Below are 26,527 nucleotides of genomic sequence, written 5' to 3' on the forward strand. Positions count from 1 at the left end.
TCTTCCTGGATACGAGTTTCTTTCGTCCCCAGATTCTGCCTCTGAAATATCTCTGGATTTTTCTCTTTTCAAACTCTGCATTTTATGCATTGCTGTTTTTGCCTTTTAAGATTTTTTTTTTAATCTTTAAAATTTTTGTTTTAAAACACCTAAGGGACTAAATAAATGGCTGGATAAAATGTAACAGAAGTTAATAAAAAAGGACAGTGTAGCTTGAACATAAAACATGAGTCAATAAGCAAAATGTTGCAATTGTCAGAACATTCAAAATGCACTCTCTCAGTTTTGAGAGGGCTGTTTGTTTTTATTATTTTAAAGGTTTAAATATTTGTTTCAAAACTTTATTATTATTATTATTAAAAAGTTTTACAGAAAATTTCAGCAAATGCCACTCCTCCCCCCCCTCCCCCCCCCCCCCCGACTTCCCAGAGCAAAATACAGGGGATAACATCTAACAATCATAAGCTAGAATACGCTAACTATGTTTCAAAACTTTTAAAAGGCAAAATAAAGAAGAAGACAAAGACAAAAAAGACATTATGGATGAAAATAAATCTAATTGAATATAATTTGACATGTTTTCAATTTGATTTTTAAATCAATCGCAACAGGCAAGTGAAGAGGGAGCAAAAAAAATCTTTTTCGTAATAGTTTAAGGTGCAGGTGATGAAAGAGAAAAAGCTCTTTTTCGTAATAATTTATGGAATAACCAAGGGAAGAGAAAATATATTTCATATAGCAATAATTTAGGCAATAGGGAGCTGAAAAACGAAAGGCTCTTTTTAACAGTAATTTAAATGGTAGAGAGCTCCTTTGAATATCAAGTTATTACAAGTAATAAAATGGGAAAAATAAGAATAACTTTTCAAAAAGCTGTGAGGGGATTTTGGCGGGAAGAGGGAGGCCATCTTGATCCGCCATCATTTCCCCTCAGGGGTCTCATCCCCCCCTCAAGCCCTGCCTAGGGCAGCTCTCCTCTCAGTCGCTCTTTTAGCTTTTTATTCCTTTTTCTTTTATTTCTTGCTATTTATTGCATCCCTCATTCTCCCTTGGCCTCAGGGCAGCCTATAAACCTCCCAAGAGAAAGATTAAAATAGATAAAATAATATTTCTTCCTATAGAGAGTTGGGTAATGACTGGGCTGCCTGTTTTTCTCTTTCTTTGGAGCATCAAAGCTCTTTTCATTTTATTTGGGAGGCAAAAAGTGCCCCAACTGGTAAAATACTTTTTTGTTTTTTCCGCTCTTTCTTTCGTTCTGCCATCCCCAATTCTGTTTAGTTAAGCCTCAGATGAAGCTCTTTTCAGCTGAAGCAAGTTAAAAAATTGGGTGGGAAAAGGCAAAATATTCAATTTTTTTAGTGAATGAAGCACATAAAATATTTTTTTTCCTTTCAGATCCTACCCTGCTTTTGTATTTGTGGCCTGTTATTATAAAATACTTAACAATTTAAGGAATAACCAATTGAAGAGAAAAATACATTTTATAGTAATAATTTAATATAACTGAAGAACAAAGGGCTCTTTTTAAACAATAATTTAAGGGGCAGGCAAAGGTAGAGAAATATCTCCTTTGAATATCTATTTATTACAAATAATAAAATAAAAAAAATAAGACTAACTTTTCCAAAAGCTCTGAGGGGATTTTGGCGGGAAGAGGGAAGCCATTTTGATCCTCCATCATTTCCCCCTCAGCCCTGCCTGGGCAGCTCTCCTCTTAGGCGCCTTTTCAGCTCTTTTATTCCTTTTTCTTTCATTTCTTGCTATTTATTGTCTCTCCCATTCTTCCCTTGGCTCAGAGTAGCCTATAAACCTCCCAACAGAAAGATTAAAATAGCTAAAATAATATTTCTTCTTATAAGGAGTTGGGTACTGAATGGGCTGCCTGCTTTTCCCTTTCTTTGGAGCATCAAAGCTCTTTTCGTTTTATTTGGGATGTAAAAAGTGGCCCAATTGGTAAAATTCTGTTTTGTTTTTTCCTCTCTTTCTCTCATTCTGGCATCCCTACTTCTCTGTGGCTCAAAATAACATTTCTTCCTGTAGGGAGTTAGGTTCCGACTGCTGGACAGGCAGTTTTGATCTCTCTTTCTTTTGAACATCAAAGCTCTTTTCATTTTATTTAGGAGGCGAAAGGTGGCCCAATCCGTAAAATTCTGGGGAGGTTTCCTTTCCTCATTCTGACATCCTTGATTCTCCCTCATGTGAGACCGACTCAGGGGGAAAGCTCTTTGCACATGTTCTATGGAACTCTTCTCTTAAATAGAGAAGGTTGTTAGTTAACCATCAAATAAAGCTCTATTCTTAGCTCAAGCAGGACCGAAAATGGTCCAGTTTTTGGTCACTGTGATATAAAAAAGATGCTGAGACTCTAGAAAGAGTGCAGAGAAGATCAACCAAGATGATTTGGGGACTGGAGGCTAAAACATACGATGGATGGTTGCAGAAACTGGGCACGGCTGGTCTAGTGAAGAGAAGGACCAGGGGAGACATGATAGCAGCCTTCCAATATTTGAAGGCCAGACAAGGAATAATGGATGGAAACTAATCAAAGAGAGAAGCAACCTAAAACTAAGGAAAGTTTCCTAACAGTGAGAACAATTAGCCAGGAGAACAGCTGATTGAAGTGAAACCCTGTCCCATTTCAGACAAATGGTTATTTGATCTCTTCTTAAAAACTTCCAGCGTTGGAGCATTCACAACTGCTGGAGGCAAATTGTCCCACTGGTGAATTGTTCTAACAGTCAGGGAAATTCTGCCTTAGTTCTAGGTTGCTTCTCTCCTTGTTTCCATCCATTGTTTGTTTTCTCGGCTTCTGGTGTTTTGGAGGATAGGTTGACTTGACTCCCTCTACTTTGTGGCAGCCCCTCAAATATTGGAAGATGCTTTCATGACACCCAAGGATCCTCCTTTTCATTAAACCAGACATCCCCAATTCCAGGAACCGTTCTTCCTACGTTTTAACCTCCAGCCCCCTTATCATCTTTCTTGCTCTTCTCTGCACTCCTTACAGAGCCTCAACATCTTTTTTTCTAACATGGGTACCAAAAGTGGATGCATTAATGTATCCAAAGTGTGGTCTTATTGAGGCTTTGTAAAGCAGGACTAATACTTCAGGTGAACCAGGTAACAAGAGGTCTGTCCTTCCAATTTTGGAGTGAGGACCGGTCAGGAGAAAGCAGCCCTTTAGATATTGGAAGATGCTATCATGTCACCCTTGGTCCTTCTTTGCATCAAACTAGACATCCCCAATTCCAGCATCCCTTCTTCCTACGTTTTAGCCTCCAGCCTCCCTAATCCTCTTTCTTGCTCTTCTCTGCACTCTTTCTAGCGTCTCCACGTCTTTTTTTACATTGTGGCGGCCAAAAGTGGACGTGACATTCCGTTGCCTCCTTTGGCTTCCTCCTTTGGCGAGCTTCGGGGAGCTCGCCCTGCGCTCGCAGAGGCGCTGCAGAGATTGGCCGGCTCTCGCTTTTGCCACCTTCCTTCTTTTGCAATGGGAGAGGAGGAATTGGGGAGCCCTGCCAGCCTCTAGGCGTCCCCGATCCCTTCCTTGGCAGAGCCCAGAGCCGCCCTCGCAACGCCCCGGGGTTGGAAGAGCTGGCTGAAGGCTCGCGATCCTTTTCTCTCGCACGAGAAGAAACGCGATCCTTTTCTCTCTCCCACCGGGGCACCCGCCTGCCCCAAACCCGTATAGGAACGCCCTGCGAGGGACGGGAGGGCAAAACTTCGCCCCAGCCGCCGTGGCGGTTCCCCAGCAAGAGCCTTTGTGGAAACAGGGGAACTGCGGGGCGCTGGAGGGTGCAAATATGGAGGCGCCTCGGATTGGGAACCTCTATCTGGAAGACCCCTTGCTCCAGGGTTACCTGAGAGCCCATCTGCCCCCCGAGGTGGGTGAACGTCAGGCGGGGACTCGGTGGTTGGGGCCGCAGGGCTGGCTCGGCGCTTCTCCGCCTCCTTTGCTGCCCTTGGCCCCCTCCCCACCGCTTTTGCTCCTGCGCCCCCGGCCCCTGCCCAGGTCCCTTGACCGGATAGGGACAGGAGGGTGTGTGAGTCAGTTGTGTTGTGTTGTGTGTGTGTAAAGTGTGAAAGCTGGTTTTTGGTACCTCTTACTGTTTTGTGTACTATGTTTATTATGTTTATTATTTATTGTTATTGGCCACACCCAACTGGTCACCTGACCACCATGCCATACCCACAAATTAAGCCACACTCACAGAAGCAGTAAGGAAAATTTTTAGATTTCACCCCTGCTTTAGAAGATGCTGTCTTCCAGTTTTAGGAACCCTGTCATAATTCTGAACGCTCACCGATTTAAGTCCTTGTTCATTAAGTGAGGACTACCTTTAGAAGATGCTGTCTCTGCTGTTTTTTTACACAAATTGTGTAATGCAAAATCAACAAAAGGAAAAATCTTTAAGCCCTTTGGCATATATATGTTGCATACCATTGCTTATCTGAGGGAGATGGTAAGCAAATAGGAGAATGGAATGGAATGTTTACATGAGCATCCCGATTCTGGAAACACAAATTTGCAGCCTTGAAAAAAGCAGCAATGATCCAATTCACTCATTAGATTACAGCAACAGAGTTTCAATTTGATACAATAGCATTGCAAATAAATGATTATACAAAACCATACCTTAACTTGTAGCATCTAAGCACCTGTGGTCCTTGTAATATTGCAGTTCACGCCATTAGCCGTGGTGGCTGAGGCTATTGAGTTCTGTCTCAGCCATATTGAGTGAGTAACATTTTCTACCACCCTTACCTTATGCAGTGCAACCTGAAATGGTTAAATCATTATGTACAACAAATGTCGCACACTTTGTAATATTCCACCATAAGTAAATCATCCATATCACCAGCAGCTCAAAGGTTGTAAGTCACTTTTTCCAAGGCCTTCGTAACTTTGAACTGTTGTTAAACAAATTCTTGTGAGTCAAGGACTAGCTGTACATTTAATGTACTAACAGTTTATATTTGTTTTTTCCTCCAGCTGCCCAAAGACAAATCATACATTAGATTCCCACTCAGGCTAAGCTCCGGGACACCTTGGGAGAACCATCAAAAACTTTGATTCATATATATCCTTTTTCAATGCTGTATTTTCATCAGTTGTTTTACCCAAAAAAAGGATGATGGGAATACAGTGAACTGAGCTTGAAACTGAGCCCACACACATTCTGAGTGTTCTTTAGGAAAGACACCGAGAGGCGACTTGGTTGTTCTAAGAACTAACCGCAAACATCGCTTATTTGAAGAAGCAACACCGGATGAAACTACTGGCCAGATAAGAAAGAAATCAGCAGCCCTTCAATTTAGCTTCCTTTGGTCTTTTCAAAACTACATTTTGATACCTGTCCTACCACCTCTTCACATTCCATATTTATGCATTGACCTTATAGGTGTTTGCCGAAGTGAACATTGACCTGGAACGGTTCGGAGCTCGTGTGAGAGAGGAAATTGACTTCTTGGGCCGTGAGTGTGAGCTAAACCCTCCTAGATTATTGCATTTTGATGCCTGGGGACGACGTGTGGACCAAGTGATCACTTGCCACGCCTGGAAGAGGCTGAAGGACATCTCTGCTGAGGAGAGTCTTGTGGCTGAAGGTTATAAAAGGAGATATTCCTGTTGGAGGTACTGCTGTGGTTTATGGGAGCCATGCAAACCTCTTGCAAATCTTTGAATCCTAGCATGGCTTAATGTTTGGTGGGGGTTTTGTTTAATTTTGTTTAATTATTATTTTGTTTAATAATAATAATCCACCAACTTAAATAGTAAAGAAAAGAAAAGATATATCAAGAAATTACTTCACCACAATTCATCACAAATTAAACTTTTGTTTTATCATCTACTATGATAAATTTTATGCACACATGCACACACCCACACACTGCTTCTACTGGTCTACTGCCGCAATAAACGGAAGGTAACTGCTTTCTGGATATTAAGAACCTTCAGCACTTTCCAGAAGTGATTAAAAAAGGATGGATGCAAACCCAATCTTCTTGTGAAGCTGGCAAACCATGGCTTGAGTAAAGATGGCTTGGCTCCCAGGGCTCTAAACCTGTGGGAGTCTATTCTCTTCTGGTCTCCTGGTGGGGAGCTGCTATCCAGAATACATGTGGGGCGATCCCAAGTCCTCTTCTTGTTCAGAATGCCAGGCAGGAATTCTGAGAAGCTGGCTCCTTCCTCATTTTGTTGCAGTCATCGGCTCTGCTCTCCATGGAGTCAGTTTCAATTTTTTTTTTTTTTGCATTTATATCCCGCCCTTCTCCGAAGACTCAGGGCAGCTTACACTATGTCAAGCAATTCACCAACTGCTTCCTAAGACGTCCTTTCCTTTTCCATTCTTTCAAATCTGCCATATAGGCGTTTTGGGGAGACATGCCAAGTTCACCTTCGTGTCTTTCTTTTCGCAGCCGTGTTTATCAAATTGCCAAGGTGTATCTTTTTATGAACTATTCTGCTTGCTATGGATGCCCTCTAGCCATGACTGACGGAGCAGCAAAAGTAATTGAGGTAAGTCTGTAATGTTGCATATGGGGAACTGCTGGACTAAGTGACTGGTTTTGTTATTTAAATCCTCCGGGTGTCCTTAGTAACATTTGTAAAAAATCTCTCTGTCCTATCCCCTATCCCTCTGTTTTATGCTAACAAATTGGAAAGTCACATCCATTTTGCACCTGTTGAATAGTCATAGCTCTTCCCATCTACACCATCAAAAAATTCCCTGAAGGATGGTTGGAATCTCCCTCTGTGCCCCAATAATCCTCTCCCAGGATCTGGCTCCAACTCAAGATCATTTTACTTTGTAAGCCATCCAGAATCATCAAGAATGAATTGGGCGGCCATGTATATTTTCTTGAATAAATAAATATAAATAATAAATCATGTCCTGTCACTCCCAGAGCCCGTACAATTACACTGGACCTGTGTGCCAAAAGTCACAGGATGATGCAACTTAACAACTGGTTCTCGAAATAGTCTTAACAGGTGGATATTTGCTGCCGTGATCATGGGGAGTGGAAGAGCTGGTTCGACCACAGCATCCTTCAACTGCTGTCTATTTGTTGCTACTGTGGGTGGGATCAGCAGAAGAGGGTTGCACACCCTGATGGCTGATTTGCTGAAAGAGACATCCAGAAGTCAAAGGCCAGGCTTTTCTGAGCCCCAGTTGAGTTTCTGCAGATAAAAGGTTTATGCAGTGAACACTCAGAGCTGAAGGCAAAGAATCATTGTCAAGCCAGCATATAAGGGGTCATTTGCAGGCATCAGAGAGATTTTGTAGCCGGGGTTGCAGCCCTCTACTCCAATTCATCTGGCATTCATTGATGCTGAAGGGCCACCCAGGAGAGCAACTCAAGGCACTCTGTCTTAGAAGGAAGCCTTGGGGCACCTCTGGGTCTGTTAATTGGAAGCCCCTGGATGAGTAGCTGCACGGGTTAATCCAGCTCAGAATCTTGTGGTGCTAGCAGGAATTGATTCTGGCCTGGTTCCTCTCTGCCATGTTCCATATAGGACAAAGGCCTTGGTGATTGTCCTCCCCTTGAGACCTGTGGGCGCAGTAGCTCTCTTGCCTAACTTTGCTGCTCAGCGACTTTTGCCATGACCCTGCTGTGCCAGGGATCCTGACTAGCTCAGCGGTTCTCAACCTGTGGGTCGCGACCCCGTTGGGGGTAGAATGATGATTTGCCAGAGGTCACCTAAGACCATCAGAAATATGGGAAGTATACTTGCGAGTCAAAGAATCGCGCTCCAATGGTTGACTCCACAAGCCAGCTGCAGGCTCTTCAAATCGCTAGCCGATTTCGGCTTCAGGCGTGATGAATTAAAAAAGAGAGAAATCTTTGCTCTGATGTCTCCCTCTCAAGCCAGCTGCAATCACTCCCAATCGCTAGCCTAATCTGGCTTCAGGCGCAATAAACTTAATAGGGGAGGAGTCTCCGCTTTAATGCCTCCGTCCTCAAGGCAATCGCAAGCAGTTCAGATCGCTAGCCAATACGGCTTCAGATGCGATAAATTCAAAAAAACAGTTTGCCGCTTTTTCCTCCCTTCTGCAGCTGCTGAGGCGCGCTGAGATCCTTAGGGGTCGCCACATCGTGGGGAATTGTATTAAAGGGGTCGCAGCACTATAAAGGTTGAGAACCACTGATCTAGCTGCAAATAGGCTGCTGATTACAATGGTGACCGCCGTGTACTTTCAGTCCTCTCGCTTGTGTCATCCCATCTCGTATAGGAATTGAAGGCAGGGCTGGCAGATTTTTCACCTCTCCATCCATCTATATACAGTATCTGCCTTTTGTCTCTCGCTTGCAACTCCAACAGTCTTTAGGTATCCCAAAACCCCTGGAAGAAGCCTATGCGCGTTTGACATCAGGTGACCCCAAGACATTCTGGATCTCCGGCCAATGGATGACTGAACGCAAAGGCGGCTCTGATGTTGGTGAGGAGATGCAACATGGGAGACCCAATCCTTTGTTTCTGAAATAATACAGTTTAGCGAATAAGACTGTATTCGGGTAGGCTGACTTAGGCAACAATCTGCATTTAAAGACGTTACATTCGTATGTTAGGCTATTTTTCCAGGCATGTTTTCTGGCAGGGGTTTTGCTACATTTTGAATTTTATGCACGCTATTCTATAAAAAAGGGAATGGGAAATCAATTTGCACAATGGCTATATAAATTACCGCCTTCTAGATTAATCTTCAGTGCAGTTCCTTCGGCAATCACAGATGGCAGATAAAATCAAATTCCTTGTTCACACAGAAGTTACCACAATATCCCTGATGAAACTGGAAACCCTATAACACGTCTTCGGAGGCAGAGGAATTGTGTTGCCGGCTAATTTAAATTTGAAAAGCTGGACTATTAAGTAGGGATTGACATTAATGAGAAAGTATTGTATTTTTAAAATGCATTTTGGTGTTTCAACGCTTGGAACTTGGTCTGGCTATAAGAAAAGGTTTGTTTCCTTGAGCAGGCACTACTCCAACTTACCGCACAGGTTTGTGCTGGGGAAAATAGGAAGAGGGAGTTACAAAGGTCACCATAAACTCCTGAATGAAAAGCAGAATCAAAATCTAACTAATCAGTCAGTGGTCATTGATCCTCTTTTAGGGAAAATTCCCAGCAAAAAAAGGTGTTTTTTTCCCCAGGAGGTGGAACAGAAACTGTTGCACGGGAACTTCCAGATGGCTCCTACAGCCTGCACGGATTCAAATGGTTCACATCAGCGGCTGATTCAGACATGACGCTGACCCTGGCGAGGATCGTGGGCCCTGATGGGCAGATAAAACAGGTCAGATTCCCAGGCCAACCCAAAAAATATGAAACAGCAGCTTGCAAGTAGTTGCACGAATTCCAGCTCCATTGATTTGGTCTGACGCTCGCATCTTTTGTGTGGCAGGGCTCCCGAGGCCTCTCGCTCTTCTACCTGAAAATATATGAGGATGGGAAGCTGAACAGCATAAAAATACAACGGCTGAAAGAGAAGCTGGGCACGAGGGCGTTGCCAACGGCAGAGCTGTTGCTGGATGGAGCTCGAGCACATCTGGTAGGAACCACGGAGGGAAGTATTTCAGGACATTGAGAGGAGCAGAGAGAGCGCAGTCGGGCAGGGGAGGCTGCTGACTTTGAAAGGAGAGAATCAGCAGGATGGAAGGGATCACTTAGACCAGGGTTTCTCAGGCTTGGCAACTTTGAAATAGGTAGACTTCGGTTCCCAGAATTCCCCAGCTAGCATACGGATTTATACCAGCAGGTGCGAGTGTAACCTAAAAAAGGATTACAGATCGAAGCATTCACAACAGACAGTTGTTCAGGCATTGCATGAACACTTCCTGAGGAGTGGAAAAGCTACACAGGGGAAGATCCTCACCTCTAGTGTCTGGTGCGGCTTATTTGAAAAGATTAGATTAGTAACTAAATATTAGTTTTTAAAGTTGCTAACAACAACAACCAAAAAAGCTTGAGACTTGCAAGTAATTTATTAAAAGTCTTAGGAACCAGAGGCAGGCAAAATAGTTCAATTTGACAACAAATTGTGAGGGAGTATTTATTTACTTTTTTGCCACAGTTGTTATGGGGTTGTTAAATGAATCTGGCTTTCCCACATGACTCCTGGACATTTCAACTGTTATAAATATGAGGCCAGTTGCCATGCTTCTGAATTTTGATTGTGTTACCACAGGGATTCTGCAATGGTTGTTAAGTGTGAAAACTGGTCATAAGTCACTTTTTTCAGTGCCATGGTAGCTTCAGTCACTAAACGAATGGTTGTAGGTTGAGAACTATTTCTATTTACTACATTTTTATGCTGCCCATCTCACCGTTATGGGATGACTTACAATCTGATAAAATATTATAAAAGATCAAAGCAGCAAGAAAATTGACTTAAAATTAACAAACAGCTAAGATAGTGAGGTACACCACAGAGTGGAAGTGGGCTCTTCTATCCAGGAACCATGTCCACAATGGCAAGCCCCCATCCAGCTTCCTGGCCAACTGGCAGAGTCAGGTTTTAAGGCTCTTATGGAAGGCCAAGAGGGTGGTGATAGCGCTCACCTTGAGGGGTATGATATTCCAGAAGCCAGGAAAAATAGCATTCCACGTGGCTCCAAAGCGCACTATTCTTTTGCTTGTATTTTGGGAACTCGGCTTCACTGTCCCTCTCCTCTGCATTTATGGAATTAGTTATTTAAACTGAATTGTTTGTTCGTAGGATCAGCCTTTCGAATAAAGCTTTTGCTTGCTTGCTTTCCTACAAGCTACTTGCTCTTCTCTGTCACAAATTCTGAAAATGTTTTTTTTACTTTTGCAAATGTATGATTTAGTTTACTGCATCTAAGTTTTTCAGGGAAACCAGATATGGTAGTCTGAAGCTGTTCCTTTATGTTTTCAGATCTCTGCCGAAGGCGAGGGGATAGCTTGCATTGCCAACATGTTGAATATCACTCGGATCTATAATACCATCTTTGCAATTCAGAATATGAGAAGGTGATTTTCAGTCGAGCCCATGAGAAATGGAAGTGACTAGGAAGAACTGGGCAAAATTCAAATTAATTCTGTTCTGCTGTTATCTAAAGGATAATTAGGAAAAGCTTAGTTGGCATGAACAATTTGAAAATGTAGTTTGGAGTCTCCTGACTTCCAAATTGCTACTTGAATACTCTTGTGGAATTGTTTCCTCATTTTTTTTAACTTTTCCAAATAGAAGTCTGCTCGTGGATCAGTTTTAATTATGCATATTACAGATGTGAGTGGATTTGGGATTTGACCATAAATTGGGCTTCATTTATGTGTGGGATGTAATAGAGAAGGGCTATTTTTGTTTTTAAAAAGATTCTTGTCCCTAAAGGCTATTATAGAGGTCATGGGAGATGTGACGTCACCTGAAAATGTTGGCCATCTTACTGAAGACCTGAAAGAATACTCAGGTGTATTAAACATTTCAACATCTTCACGCAAAAATATGCCAAGAAAAATATCCATTTTGTTATCCAATATTGGCAGCATGTTCCTGAGTGGAGGGGTTGTTCCTGCAGTTTGTGTAATGAGAAATGGAAACAATTTTGCTACCTAGAAGTTGGATTGATAGAGGAAGAAGTTCCTAGCATTTTTATATTCATGTTATATCCCTCCAGTGCATAACATTATATATTGACTTCCGTGATATCAGAAATCATGGAAATCAGGGGGTTGGACTAAATGACCTACAAAATTCCTTCCAACTGTTAACAGTGTTATGCCTTAATGAAAGAATGAAATTAAATGCTGGGAAATAGAAATACGTTTTAAAAGTAGGAGCAAAGTTAATCCCTCTGGCTGCCTTTGTACCCATCCATAGAATCGTTGACCTGGCACGGGATTACGCCACCAAAAGGGAAGCCTTTGGAAAACCCCTCAAAGATCACCCTTTGCACATGCAGACTCTGGCACGAATGGAGGTGAGCACACGCCTTCTTGGGTCCAGGGGTACTTGGGAAAGATTCCAGCATGTTCTCCTACTATTGTTTGGAATCAGATGCCAGTGTAGGGAGAGTAGCATACAATTGGAGAACTCTTAACAAGAGAATGAAGCATGTAAGATTCAGAGAGTTCAACCCACTATGGAAGGAGAGGCAGTTTGCTGTAGTGGTGAGGGCACAAGGCTGGGAAATGGGGACTTCTAGTCCGACCCTAAGTCCTAGCACTCAGCCCTAGGAAGAAGAAGCAGGCAAGGGCAAATCACTTCCGAAAACCTTTCCAAGAGAACTGCAGGGATTTGTCCAAGAACTTGCCACACACAGGGAAACTGTCCTTGCCACCTACAAAGGCGCAAACCATGGTTTGTAGTTTGCCATGTGATTATTGCTCCGGGGAGCTGTGGAGGGAGGAAGCAGGAGGAGGAAGGGAGGAAGTTGCCAGTCTCAAAAACTGCCGGTCTTGCTCAGACGAACTACCTTCCCACTTGTGCAGGTGCAAAGCCAAGCAGCGTTCCTGCTGGTGATGGAGGTGGCGAGACTGCTTGGCCTGGAAGAAACGAAGGTGGCGACGGAGCAGGAGAAGCACCTGCTGAGGCTGCTCACCCCTCTCGCTAAACTTTATACGGCAAAGCAGGTCACTCTTAGTTTGATGCTGTGGGCTAAGTGGTGTCCACGACTGGCAAAGATATAGGGCAGATGTTAATGGGGGCTGAGGGGAGGAAACATCTGCGCAGGCTGTTATATTTCTGACTGGGCTGTTTGGACATTGAGTCTATGGCAGGGCTGTCAAACTCCCAGCCCACATGCGTCACGTGCTAGCCATGCACATGGGCTCACATACATCACGTGACACCACCATGAGTTTGACACCCCCCGGTCTACGGAATGAAATCACTCTTTCTTTCCCCAATATTTATTTCCTACTATAATTTGATTGCTTATTGTACTGTATTGCTTATTGTATCTTACGACTGTCACTGGGCGTTGTGCCTTCTGATTCTTGATGAGTGTATCTTGTCTTTTTATGTACTGATAGCATGTGCACCAAAGACAAATTTCTTGTGTGTCTAATCACACTTGGCCAATAAAGAATTCTGTTCTGTTCTGTACTGTTCTATTCTATTCTGTCAGATGTGTAAACAAGTCCGTTTTTATTTCAGGCTATCGCTGTGGCCTCGGAAGGCCTGGAGTGTTTCGGAGGACAGGGTTTCATGGAAGACACAGGCCTGCCTGTTATTCTTCGGGATAGCCAGGTAAAGAAGCACTGGACTTTTAATTTTGTTTTTTACTCCTTCTCTACTTTCTTGCAACCTGCTGTTTTTTTAGGGAGAAAAAGCAGGAAAAGAAGCCCGCGCCTTAGTTCCTTGGTTTCACTTTTTCTTCCTGACATTACTTTTGTTATCGCAGAGTTCTGAGATCATGAAGAAGAGGGGAAAAGGTAATTCAGGCCTCTGATTACTCAAAGTTCTTTCTTAACGAAATAAAATATCCTTTACTGAGAACAACACATAAAGGTACAGAGTGTTCATTTATAGAAATGTGAAAAAAAAATCTGCTTCTTGAGCTCTGCCTCCCTTTCGCTGCCAGGTACTATCAATCTGGGAGGGAACCACAAACATCCTGTCCCTGGATGTTCTGCGCTGCATTCTCAAGAGCCAAGGAAAAGCACTGGATGTCTTTTTCTCCACTGCCCAGGTAGGCTCTCTGAAGGCACCCATACCTGAGTTTGTCACACCACCTATAAATGTTAAAATTTGAGATGCACCTAGTAGAAGCAACAGGCTCGGTCGGCCTCATATAAAACTGAGGTGGTCTTTATTGACTTTGATGAGCTGCTGTTGCCCCTTCAGAAGTCATTTGCTGTAGTTTGCGGTTTACTTTATATTCATCGTTGACAGAAATTGGTTCATGACAGAAATTGGTCTTTTAAGTAGCATAGTCCAAATTTATTTTGCCTCCATTCGGGGTGAAAAATGTAACCTTTATCTGGCTAAGTAAAAACCAGTCTAAGGGTCTTAAATCTAAAGCACAGGAAGGCCCTGAGACCTCTAAAAATGACAATTCCAGAATAATAATTAATGTGTCAGAAGATATGACTGGGGAGCCATTGTATGACGTACGTTTTAGCTAAATGCAAATGATTTAAGATCAGTTGTACTAGTCCCATCACAAATTTTGGGTACGTAGCCCTCAAAAGGCAGCGCAGTTCTTAGCCTGAACAAAGCTGTGACACTGTTCTCCACAGGTGCTTAGGTCATCAGTTCATTTTGAGGTGCCACTAAACCTATCCTTATTTTTTTGCAACAGTCTTGGGGGGAATAGAGAATCCTATCTTCAGAGAAGTAGCAGCTGAGTAACCTCTTTTGCTAGCAGAAGTACTGTGAGTTATTATGTGTGTTTGTTCTGTGACTTGGGGGGTTTCTTGCAGGCCAAGTTGGAGGCAGCTACCCGGCAGTCTGAACTGCAGGCTTCTGTGCAAATAATTCAGAATAATCTGCAAAAACTCAAGCAGTTTGTTCGAAGAATGGACTCAAAGGGAGAAGCTGGCTGGCAGCTGGCAGCGAGAGACTTTGCCTATACTCTGGCATGGATCTATGAAGGTAATGGAAGAATTGCCTCAAAATCTTTTCCTTGCTTACCACAAAATCCTCTCAAATTGTTGAATGTTGCTCAGACAGGCTTTGAATTATAATCTGCTGAAACAACCCAGCATTCGGAGCTTGTATGCAATGCTTTAAAAAAGAGGATTCTGCAGCAAAAAAAAAAAAAAGGCACCCAGAAAGAGGCTCTTGTTGGAGGGATGGAGTTTACAGAAAACCGAACACAAGATGGCAGTGATGTGCTATTGTTAGAAACCTAAAAACTCCAAAGATAACAGTGCAAGACTGAATTGATCAAGGAGGCAGGAAAACCCGCAGATTTTGAGCTGGGATTAAATTTAACATCAATAAAGTTAGTCTTCTCTTCTATACATAGGATTTGAAGCAGTGCAACCTAGAGGTTTTAAATCAAGAACTCAGCTAAGCCTCTTTATTTGTCGCCTTTAGCAGCTGCATCACCTTCCTAGGTATCCTACTGCTATTTATTTCACCTTCCTAATTCCATAGCTCATTCTGAGAACTGTTCTCCCAAAATCAAGCTTGGCAGTGGCAAAAGTAGAAGTAGGAAAACTTTTCTTTAGGAGAAAGTAGTTCCAGGAATGCTGCTAACGGCAATTAATAGGAAACCTTTAAAAGGAGCTTGCAAATTATTTCCTACAGTAGAGAATTCCCCATGTGGTTAAAGTGTGGAGCTGATTCAGGTTACAGGATAGAACTCATTAGGGAGATCAATCAGAAATGTTCATAGACTATGTATTTAATTCCCACAGGAGTCCTTCTACTGGAGCATGCCGCCAGGGCTGGTGCATCAGCCACAAACATCTACGCTGCTCAGAGGTAGTCATTAAATCCAACACCAAAGCAAAGACTGAGAAACCCAAAAGACTGCAGACATTAACTTGGGAAAGTTTTGATATACGGGTTGAGAAAGGGCAGCTTGATAAAATTGAGAAAGGGCAGCTTGAAAAGCACAAGCACCTTCCACAAGGCCAGGGAACTGATTGGAGATCAGAGGAAAAATGAACAGAGACCCTGCAAAGAGCAGCTGACAGCCTCTTAGTGCAGGTGGGGACAATGAGTTCCCCACAGCCTCCCTGAACTTAAGGTGTTATTTTTAGTGACAAGAAAATGGATTCCCCCTTACCTGTCCTCCTTTTAAACATTGATGGATAAGGGAGTCAAATTCTGGAATAACGGCAGCTGCTGTTTTCACCATTAAAATCCCCTTGAGGCCTAAAATTATTCTTCTGAAGTTGGACAAAATTTAGTGATACAATTTCAGGCTTGCAATTTCAGGTAAAAAAGGGAGTGGTCTTGCCCCCCCCCCAATATTCCAAGTAAGCCCTGGTCACCGAAAGGCCTCAGTGCACCCTTGCAGTGAGACAGGTAGCTTTCTAACTGGTGGTGAGAGCAAGTTCCATTTCTGGATTCTGGTCCTCACAAGGGGGTACACCGGGGGTCCCAATGCCTGGTCTGTGGACTGGCATTGGTTCACGGCATGCCAGAAACCAGGCCATGCAAATAAGTGAAGCCTTATCCACGGGATGCAGGCATGCAAAACCACGCCCCCTCCGGTCCACGGAAAAAAACTCTCTCCGTGGAACCAATCCCTGGTACCCAAAAGGTTGGGGGGCCACTGGGGTACGCAATAATTTATTTACAGTTGCTCAAAATGATCAGCTTTATTTATCCGGTTTTCTGATCTCAGTTCCCAAGGCAGATGCCCTCAAAGCTTTCTGCTATATACTCTTATTGAACGTTGATTGTCACAGACCTGCATCGGTAGTCAAGAGGTGAAATCGCTTTTCAATCATAACAGTAGGAAGCAATGTGGAGGTAGATGGGGTCTGAAACTGGGAAGTCCCGTTTTAATTTGAAGGCAGCAGGTTTTCTTCTCTCTTCTGCAGGTGGTGCCAGGAGGATGTCTGCCTTGTGGACAGAGAAGAGAAGGCTGGTTCTTACAATTCGACAGCAGCTTCCCTGGATAAATCTTTGGTTTATGATGGGTATTCTTCTCTGAGAGGAAAACTGTAGCAAAGAATTACAAATGCGAAAGAAGCCATCCGGTGAAGGACGTGACCTGGATGAGAAGTGTGTCTGTATTATGTATGCGTATAAGTGAGTCTCAAAAGTTTTCTTTTCAAAACAAGTCTTGAAAGGACCCATGTGGGCAACATTCCCACATTAAGCACCTCTATTATACGTTAAATGATCAGTTTAACGTACAATAGAGGTCTTGTGGTCTGAACTCACAAACTGACCTTTTGAAATCGCTTTTCAATCATAACAGTAGGAAGCAATGTGGAGGTAGATGGGGTCTGAAACTGGGAAGTCCCGTTTTAATTTGAAGGCAGCAGGTTTTCTTCTCTCTTCTGCAGGTGGTGCCAGGAGGATGTCTGCCTTGTGGACAGAGAAGAGAAGGCTGGTTCTTACAATTCGACAGCAGCTTCCCTGGATAAATCTTTGGTTTATGATGGGTATTCTTCTCTGAGAGGAAAACTGTAGCAAAGAATTACAAATGCGAAAGAAGCCATCCGGTGAAGGACGTGACCTGGATGAGAAGTGTGTCTGTATTATGTATGCGTATAAGTGAGTCTCAAAAGTTTTCTTTTCAAAACAAGTCTTGAAAGGACCCATGTGGGCAACATTCCCACATTAAGCACCTCTATTATACGTTAAATGATCAGTTTAACGTACAATAGAGGTCTTGTGGTCTGAACTCACAAACTGACCTTTTGAAATCGCTCTTCTTTAAATATATAATTTTAAGCAATCTTTTCCCATTTTTTGCTCTCTGCTGGAAAGGTAGCACTACTATTATTGTAAAGCTATAGTAACAGAATAAGGCAACAAAACCTGAATAAGCTTCACTCCAAGGGAGTGAACCAGGAAGGGACTAGATCAAGACATTTTTCTCACATTATCTTTTGGGGCCCCTTCTCAAGGTGCTTTTTATCTGGCCTTTGCTTGGCAGTGCCTCATCTTCCTGTTTGTTAAAGCTGCCCCCCCACCCCAAAACTGTCAAACAATCCAGGCTTAGACCAAGATTTGCTCTGGATCCCTTCCTTGGTTTTTTTTTTCCTTCCAAGTAACAAATTTGGCACCTAGTTGCCATAATTAGTAAACTAATTGCTGGCAGCCTTTGAAACTCCTCTCTTCTGTTTAGCATTACAGCTAAAGATAGAAACAGCAGAGCACATTGTAATGAAGCACTCAAAGCAGCTCAAATTTTTTATTTCATCTTTTAAACTATTTTAATTGGTACAGAAATGTGAACTACAGTAACCAAAGGGAGACAACTGGATACCAGATAATAGTGCCTTTGCTCTTTTAAAAATATCATTGGGTTTGCCAACGCCGGACCAGCCTCTGCTTAGCTTGATGCAATAGAACATTTCTTGGATATAATTTCCATAAAAATAAACTTTATTCTGACTCTTCTTCCTTAATGTATTCCACTTTTTTTTTTCCATGAAGATCCACCGCTGATTTCCTTTTGAGTTGAGTTCCTGCATTCCTTTTATCTAGACGTCAACCATGAAAACTTCCATAAATTTAAATGGCATAATTATTTCCCGGTGGTCAGCTGTTGCTGATGAATCAAGTTCCAAATTACTGGAATTATTGCAGATATGGATAGTAGAGGATCAAAGTTCTGCTTGCAGAGAACTTGCTTTTAAATTTTTATTGCGCTGAGGGGAAGTGGATGCCTCTGTTTAGTGAGGGCTAGTACAGTTTAGATGTTACGAGGGGATGAAAAACATCCAAAATATCAGCGGATACCAGCCGTAATGATCGAGTTACTGACATCAAGTATGAGAACAAGAACTTGACTGGCTAGTGTGGAGAACAGGATGCAGAACAGCTTTGCTTTTCCGGTGTTGTTTTGATAAAGAAAACAAAAAAGCACCCAGAACAATTTTTCCAAAAGGATATTGCTCCCAAAAAGAGCTAAAAGCCACCGACACAAAAGAACTTAGGCTAAATTACGAATTGGGTTACCAAGGTCGTACACCATCATGAAGCACAACTTTTCCTGAGAATGTTCAGTCTTTCATTAAACCCTCTTTCTCAGATGGAAGCCTTTGGTTGCCATTTACTCATCCGGGAGCTAGCTGGCTTGTTTGTTCTTGCCACTGTGACACTGGGTGGCACACAAAGTTTAAAACCATAAAAACTGGTGTTTAACTGATGTCTCAGTTAAACAATAACACACACACACATACACACCCCAAACAAAACCCACATCCCCAACAGAACTCATCCGATTGCCTGGTTCAGTAGCCTGGAAGAAATTTCCATAAAACCATCAGTGACTTACCGTCCTTTCAGCCAGGTAGAGTTCCTGGCAATTGGAAATCCAGAGAAACTGGAAATGCTGATAAAAAGTTCTTGGTTTATTAATATGAATTGTGTCGCTTGAGAAACCCTAACTATGGAAGGTGTGATTAGCACAATTAACTGGGACTACAGAAAAGCAATGCTGTAGCATCGTTATACCGGACGTGCCATTGTCTCTCCACAAGTGAGGATTGTAGTCCTTTTAACTTTGTCAAAGTGCCTTTTCAAACCACGTACAACATTCTCAGGAAATTGACTCAAGTCCTCCCCTCCCAGCCTTCATCCCACAGGAGGACACCAAATTTTTCAATCCCGCAAAGTTTGCAAGGAAGAAGATCAATAGGTCTTCAATAGATCATGAACGAATAACAGACTGCCATTGAAGATTTAGTAGCTTATTCCAGAATGAGAAATGAAGGAAATCTGGTCTAGGCTTCAAGCAATATAAGGAGGATTCCTTACAGCTATCTGGGAAAATAAAATTTACCTGGTTAGCTTTTAAATGTGATGGCCTTGAAATTAAGGGATGTTTGAGCAAGAGAGAAACCTCCAGACTGACCTATTTCAGCAGGAGGAAATAATACAAGTACAAGGATTGGGGCAGATAAAAATTAGGAAGTAGCTCAACAATTGTTCCTGTGTGCAATCTCTAAAGTTTATTTCATTTTTATTTATATATTTAACCATTCTAGAGTATTTAAATCTACATTTGACAAAAAGTGAAAAATATAAAAGTAGTTTTGCTCCTCTTTAGAAGATCTATGCAGTACATTCTCTCTCTCTCTCTCTCTCTCTCACACACACACACACACACACACACACACACATATACACAGAGCCAGGTTTCCCGCTTCACATCCAACGGGACAAAATATGAATTAAAAAAGTGCTCCATTGATTCAAAAGACTAAGAGCTGCAAGCGTTTATTCACACTGTACATCACAGAGCCCCCAAAACCCGTATTGTAACCCCTTGGCACCTCTTATGAACTGCTGAACGTTAGACCTTCTGTTTGTACCATAAAATCACACTGGCTCAAGTGCATCACACAATAACATTCCCCTTTATTATTCTTTTTTTTGTTTTGTTTTAAAATGTCTCGCTGCACACCAGTTGCATTGGAAAAGCATAGATTAGCCAGCTTTCTGTATGTCACTTCAATAATCTGTTTCTACCTTCCCAACCTGGAACCTTTGCTGATTTTCCCAGAGCGTTTCATTCCTTATGGGGGGGGGGGGGACATATTGAAATTTTATACCAGTCCTCCCAGTTGGAAGCAGACAAGGAGCGCCAAGAAATTACACCCTGCCTGCGTTAAGGAGATGGCGCCTCTGGCTACGCGCTCCTGGAATTTGGATCCTTAATTTCATTTATTTTATTTTGTTCTATGCAAGACATGCCTCCTTCACAACCAACCTGGGAAAATTGAAACCTCAAGTATGAAACGGACTGACCAATATCTTCCTTCTTGGAATCAGTTTGAAAACTAAAGCTGTTCGACAAGGCTCGGCTTTTATATTTCCTCCTTGGCAACAGGCTCACTAAACCTGTTTCCCTTTGGAAGGCCAGTCTAGTAATTACAGCACAGAACAACTTAGGTGTTGGTGTTTCTTGCTCTTTTTACGCCTGTTGCTGTGTAGCTTGCTCTTTATGGCTCTTGCAGAGCTTCACGCCAGGATTGTGAGTTTATGGCAGTTCTGGGTGTGGGAACCTCCCGTCTGGTAATACTCAAAGGCCAGGGTGTAGATCTGTATCGTGTGAAAATTGATGTTGCAGAGAAAATACATGGAAGATGTTTGAAGTGTGGTGACACAGAAAGACAGGAATGGCATGTACCGATCTAAGTTCTCCAAGACACAACAGGCGAGAGCAATAAGAAGAGAATTGATTCTGGATGGATTCAAGCATCTTATCACAGATTATAAACTCTCTATTATTATAATTCTTCCTCCCACTCCAAAACCATAAACTGAGCATATTTTAAAGAGAGCGAAGGAGGGAAAATACAAAATTTAGAAAAATAGGAGGACTCTTATCAAATGTTGATGGGGCGACATTACCGAAGTTAGCGGGAGGAAAACAGTTTCAGATTGTTCTGGGCAAGTCATGTCTTTTCCTAACGCCTCATTTTGGGGGCTTCCAGCAAGCCCACCTTTCTAACCAGCTCTAGAGCAAAGTAAAACCATTCCCACTTCTTGCTTCATGGGATTCTTTTGTGAAAAGGACACCTCGGAGCAATTCGGCCACCTGACTTTGCACAAAGCCTACCGAGTGCAGTGAAGCAGCTCTACTTTCTGTGTAAACTAGGTTTAAAATGGGGGGCAAGGAGAGAGAGGCATTTCAAAAGCTACCGTCAAAGCCTAGGCACCGATTCCTTTACAAAATAAAAATAAAAATGGATGTACAGAATTTTACATCGGGGGCGCCGGTTTAAAGCCGCCCCTTTCTCCTCTCGCTTCCCCTCAAAGCAAGCAGGCATCTCTTCTTAGACGAGAGTTCTCTGCCCTCGGCAACAGAGGATCGCCCAGCGTGGAGATCTGCAATCCGCCCCTTGCGTTTGGGCAACGGGAATAATAGCCCAGCCCGCTCTTGGAGGACAGAGAGAGGGAAAAGTCCTTTTGAGAAGGCCGTTTCCGTTTCTTCTAGCAGCAACAACTCTCCAAACAGCATGGGGCTGCTGGGAAGTCACAGGAGTGACTGAAAGCACTAGTCCTAACGCTACAGGTATTCACAATCTCTCTGGCAATTCACCTTCCTCTCCTCTCGCAAGGGGAGAACAGCCTGCCTGCGGCGCACTTCTTCAACGGCAGGGCAGGCAGACTCCCCCACTTCATGGTCTTCCTGCAAAATCCACACTAAATTTACATGAGAAGGATGGGAAGGGAATGGGAAGTAACAGTGGGGAAGGACTGCTCCTGCTCCGCCAGGATCTACCTACCCATCATCCTCTCTCTCTCTCTCTCCCCCTCTGAGCAGTAACCTGTACTTCCAGCTCAAAGTGCATAGCTCCTCCAATCCTACCAGCTTCAGTTCCACCGGCAATCGGTGTGTCTTCTTCAAGGGACAAAGGCAGCTTTGTCTCCTCCCAGCTTTCCTTCCAGTCTGGAGCCTCAGTTTGAGGTGGCAGCAATGGGTTTGTCCAGTTCGAGGTCAAGGCTGGAGCTACTGGGGTGCAAGCTGCTGTAGCAGGTTTTGCAGACCCGGCTGGGTTCGAAGAGCTGTTGGCTGGGGACCGGCGCCTTCTGGTTACAGCAGCTGGAGCAAAACACATTTCCACAATTCCTTTGGTCAGAAACGGAAAGAAGAAGAAAAACAAACCATGAACATGAGTTTGCAAAGCAAGAAACGCAATTTCTAAACAAGAAGAGCCTGGTTTAAAATGGGCAGAAAGGAGTCCTCTTGGAGAGAGAAGAACCTGAGGAGCAGAGGTTTGAGTGCCTTCCCTTCAGGGATGGGCCTATTCCTGCAATGCAAGGGTCAGGAGCAGCAGGAGTGAACGGGAGGCATAGAATCCCTTTCGGATCATCCACGTCTCTGCGCTGGCTGCAATGGGGCACTTCAACTCTGCCTCCAGATGATTCCCCAACATCAACACCAACCGATCCTGAGGATGGCAAGCAAACCACGTTGCCCAAGAGAAGCTGTTAGGACTCGGAGGCCACCGAGGCTTCAGCGCCAGAAAATGTGAATCTGCCATGCAAAAAGTCACACAAGGGCAAGCCGCAAGGGGCAAACAAGATGCAGTCCAGGTGTCGTGAGCGATGGATGCAGCAGCTGAACGGACTGGCCAGTGGTCAATCAGCAGTGGTATTGTAGCACATGCACCTGGTCTGGGTCACCAGAGACAATGCCAAGGGGCATCCTCGTTGCTTACGGCACCACTTTCTCAAACTGAGAAATGACTGGAGAAAGACCTTTTGCGTTTCACCCCAAAGTCTTATTCCGTACCTTATGCGGCTTTCCTAGAGAGATGTGATGCTAGAGAAAAGGATGTAACAGAACAAGTCCCCTCCACAGCTTTGATTTAAACTTTAATATTTGGCCGTGATTTTGTTTATGTTATCCGTAATCTAACTGCAAGAACAGCAGGAGGGGAACTGTTGGTAAAAGGGGGGGAAAAAAACATGATCCCAAGCAAAAGCAATCCTAAAATGACTCTTTTGTTAAATCAGCATTGCTGATTTAGGATGGAAGAGATCACAGCACAATCTCCTGCTATGGAACGAGGGGCTATTTTGGAGATATTTTGAGAAGCAGAGGCTGTTTATAGGATCCTGCCTGGGTATATCTCAAAAAGATCATATTGTCCCCAAAGAAGACCCAGGCCCACAAATGTGTTCCTTTTGCCAAAATCCTAAAATTGACTGTTGGGACTGATAAAAAGACAGAGTCCTTGATAAAGCAAAGGCGAAACTATGGACAATATTGCCTTATCCCCCAACCATTACTTTTTAACCTCAATTTTATCCCTTGTTGTTAAAGTTTGTTTTTTATTTGCTTTTAGATTTGGGACCGATTGTTCCAGAACCCGTGAGCTGCCATCAGCTGCCCCATGACACCAACTAGACCAAGACCAAAATAATCTGCTGACAGAGCAGTGTACATGAGCCAGCTGCTGTTGCAAGGGAAACATTTCACAGGTTAAGACATTGGCAGCTCCCAACGTGAAACAAAAAAGGCGTGGAGATCCACATCCTATCGGCTGCTTGCGCTTTATGACTTCTGGGGAAAAGGAAGCGCGTGGGGGGGGCGGGAAGGCAAATGTTAGTCTGGAGAGCTGATCGGAGAAATGCAGACAAGACAACAGAGGCCGATGCAAATGCTCACCAAGTCTGATCAACACATTCGGGATCCCTGCAGGGAGGGGAGAAAAAGCTCAGAGCTGACACAAAACCAGAGAAGTTTAAAAATTACCACTGATGCCTTTGGGTTTTGTTTTTTTTGGCCTAGAGCGGGGAACTTTCGGCACTCCAGATGTTGCAAGCTGCAGGTCCCGGCAACCTCAGCCGGCATCACCATTAATGAAGGATGCAGCGGTGTCTGGAGGGCTTTGGCTTCCCAACTTACCCGGGAGTGGCGTTCTTAAAAGAAACTAGTCACTTCTCCATATCATACATTATAAGGAAATACTCTGCATGGTGAGCTCTGGGGAACACATTCAGGTCAAAGATTCTTACACACCTACGTTATCCATCCACTGAGGCTGTCTGCTATACCTCTACATAGCAGCTACTCTGAGCTCTTCTATTTTCAGTCAAGAGGCCCGGCAAGAAGTCATACAGAAATACAGGTGGCCCCCAGTGAGAGCTCTTCTTTAACTAGCCTGTGGAATCCAAAGTCTAAGAAGACTTCATGAGCTTTTAAATCAGGATTTACAGCAAATTCTCATTAGAGATCCACCAAGGAGTCCAGGGCCCTGGAGACTAGTAACGGTTGCCAAGATCACTAGTGGAAAATGTTGGCCAAAGCCAACAAGGGAGCTGCTGCTCAGGGCACAAACAGAAATCCTAAGAGACAGACTAGGAAGATGATCTTCCAATTAACCAGTAACTAGAGACCCAGGAAGGCTGTAGCTCAACCTTTACTTCGAACATAAACTAAGTGGGCTGTTTTCAGGCAAGCTACTCTGGGCCTCGCCCCGCCCCTCCCTTGCAATATGGAGACAAAATATGAATATCAATTATTGCAGGGATCTGAAAATATTTCCAATAGAAACACCCTGAACAATTGAACAGCACCTATCAACAGAAGAGGGTTGCACTTTTATTCATAAGCCAGAAAAACAGATTACATGAGGGAAGTGATGAGAGCTAAATAGTTATTTACTATTGGGAGAGCTGCTGCTGATGGGGAAGGTGGAAGGACCGGAGAGCAACCTCTGTCTGCTGCCTGACTTGCCGAACAGCTGGATGTTTGGCTAGGGAGATGCACTAACAGGGAAGGATGTCAGCCACAGGCCTAGTGGGAATTGCAAAATGCTGTCTTGGCGGCACCGAGGCGGGCTGCATCGGGAGGCACAATACCTGCAGTGGTGTTTTCTGCTGACAAGCCAGAAGACGCTGTCACAGCCGTAACAGTGCGCAGCCAGGTGATCGGGCAGCCACCGTGTCACCTACAAAGACAAGAGTAGCCCTTGCTTTCAAATGTTAACACCGACACGTGAGCACCAAAGCAACGAGACGACAGCGGGGGGAAAAAACAAACGGATTGAGAAGCTCCAGCGTTTGGGAGGGAGGAGAGAAGAGGAGAAAACACCTGAAGATTCTTCTGGCAGAGAAATCCCAAACCCAGGTGACTCGATCTCTGAGAAAGCCGTCACACGCTCCCTTCCCTCTGCACACTTCCGCGGGGCAAAGTGCCCAAATCCCCAAATGGCTTTCATCGCTTCCCAAAAGATGCAGAGCAGAAAGCGAGTGAGTCTTTTGACACGAGCAGAGAGGCGGAAAAGTTTTTGAGACGGCTGCAGAGTCGAGGAGGAAAGCTTGATCAAGACCAGTGTTAGGACCAGAGGGAGGGAATCACAGAGCGGCATCGTTAGTATATCGTGTGCTGATTAAGACAAGGAGAAGGCGCCGGAGATGGATGGAGGCCTGTACCTCTGTGTCCTGTTTATCCACCTGCTCCCAGCTGGCTTCAGAGAAAATCTCTGTACTGCAGCGAGACAAGCAGTTGTGATCCGGATTGCTTTCCGAGTCAGGCACTGAAGTCTGTTGGCAAACAAACAACAGCTGAGCATAACCTACTCCCAGTCCACGGAAGGGGTTAAGCAGCTGAGAACGGGGCCTCTTCTAGATCCGCTGTGGGGAGCAATCAGATCACAGGTTGGGAAAAGCCGGGGTGGGAAAACTGATCCTACCAACCTCTGGAACACGACCTCCCTCAGAACACACTGAGACTGGTGTCTGTCTGTCTGTCTGTCACAATTATCTATCTATCTATCTATCTATCTATCTATCTATCTATCTATCTATCTATCTATCTATCTATCTATCTATCTATCTATCTATCTAATCTGTCATGTCTGCCTGCCTCTCTCTCCCTCTCTTCTCTAGATCTACCTACCAACCTACCATCTCTCTCTCTCTCTCTCTCTCTCTCTACCTACCTACCTATCATCTATCTTCTCTATATTTACTTACCGACCTACTATCTATCTATCTATCTATCTATCTATCTATCTATCTATCTATCAATCATCTATCTATCTATCTATCTATCTATCTATCTATCTATCTATCTATCTATCTATCTATCTAATCTGTCATGTCTGCCTGCCTCTCTCTCTCTCTCTTCTCTATATCTACCTACCTACCTACCTACCATCTCTATCTATCTATCTATCATCTATCTTCTCTAAATTTACTTACCTACCTACCATCTCTACTACCTACCTAGTATCCATCCATCCATCCATCCATCCATCCATCCATCCATCCATCCATCCATCCATCCATCCACTATTATCTATCTATCTGTCCGTCCGTCCATCCATCCATCTATTATCTATCATCTATCTGTCCTTATCCATCCGTCCATCCATCCATCTATCCATTAAAAAAAAAACCTTACAGCGAAAGAGATACACATTGCTATCTGAAAAGCAAACAACCATCTTGAAG

General features: G+C 43.6%; 2 protein-coding genes across 24 annotated transcripts in view; one reads left to right on the plus strand and one right to left on the minus strand.

Annotated features, from left to right (window-relative positions):
• The first annotated feature begins 2,652 nt into the window (after nucleotides 1-2,652).
• LOC131185840 (acyl-CoA dehydrogenase family member 11-like) lies at nucleotides 2,653-16,835 on the plus strand. Its single transcript, XM_058158765.1, has 14 exons — nucleotides 2,653-3,884; nucleotides 5,403-5,635; nucleotides 6,421-6,520; nucleotides 8,327-8,444; nucleotides 9,159-9,301; nucleotides 9,410-9,556; nucleotides 10,904-10,998; nucleotides 11,849-11,948; nucleotides 12,460-12,600; nucleotides 13,127-13,219; nucleotides 13,554-13,661; nucleotides 14,395-14,566; nucleotides 15,337-15,403; nucleotides 16,474-16,835. Exons 1-14 carry the CDS (start codon nucleotides 3,804-3,806, stop codon nucleotides 16,598-16,600), a joined length of 1,725 nt encoding a protein of 574 aa, XP_058014748.1. The 5' UTR covers nucleotides 2,653-3,803; the 3' UTR covers nucleotides 16,601-16,835.
• Nucleotides 16,836-19,815: 2,980 nt separating this feature from the next.
• Nucleotides 19,816-26,527, minus strand: part of MTMR3 (myotubularin related protein 3) — a 56,796-nt gene continuing 50,084 nt past the window's right edge. For 10 of the 23 annotated variants that reach the window (XM_058158757.1, XM_058158745.1, XM_058158747.1 and 7 more), the window contains 4 exons: nucleotides 25,505-25,615; nucleotides 24,932-25,020; nucleotides 23,736-23,762; nucleotides 19,816-22,190 (listed from right to left, as the gene is read on the minus strand). In XM_058158757.1, the coding sequence (XP_058014740.1) occupies nucleotides 22,019-22,190; nucleotides 23,736-23,762; nucleotides 24,932-25,020; nucleotides 25,505-25,615 (399 nt within the window). In that variant the 3' untranslated portion in view covers nucleotides 19,816-22,018. Of the gene's footprint in view, nucleotides 22,191-23,735; nucleotides 23,763-24,931; nucleotides 25,021-25,504; nucleotides 25,706-26,527 lie in introns of those variants that run through there. The other 13 variants (XM_058158756.1, XM_058158752.1, XM_058158742.1 and 10 more) reach the window with 10 other exon arrangements.

Source organism: Ahaetulla prasina, chromosome 15, assembly GCF_028640845.1.
Source record: "Ahaetulla prasina isolate Xishuangbanna chromosome 15, ASM2864084v1, whole genome shotgun sequence".
Lineage (NCBI taxonomy): Eukaryota > Metazoa > Chordata > Lepidosauria > Squamata > Colubridae > Ahaetulla > Ahaetulla prasina.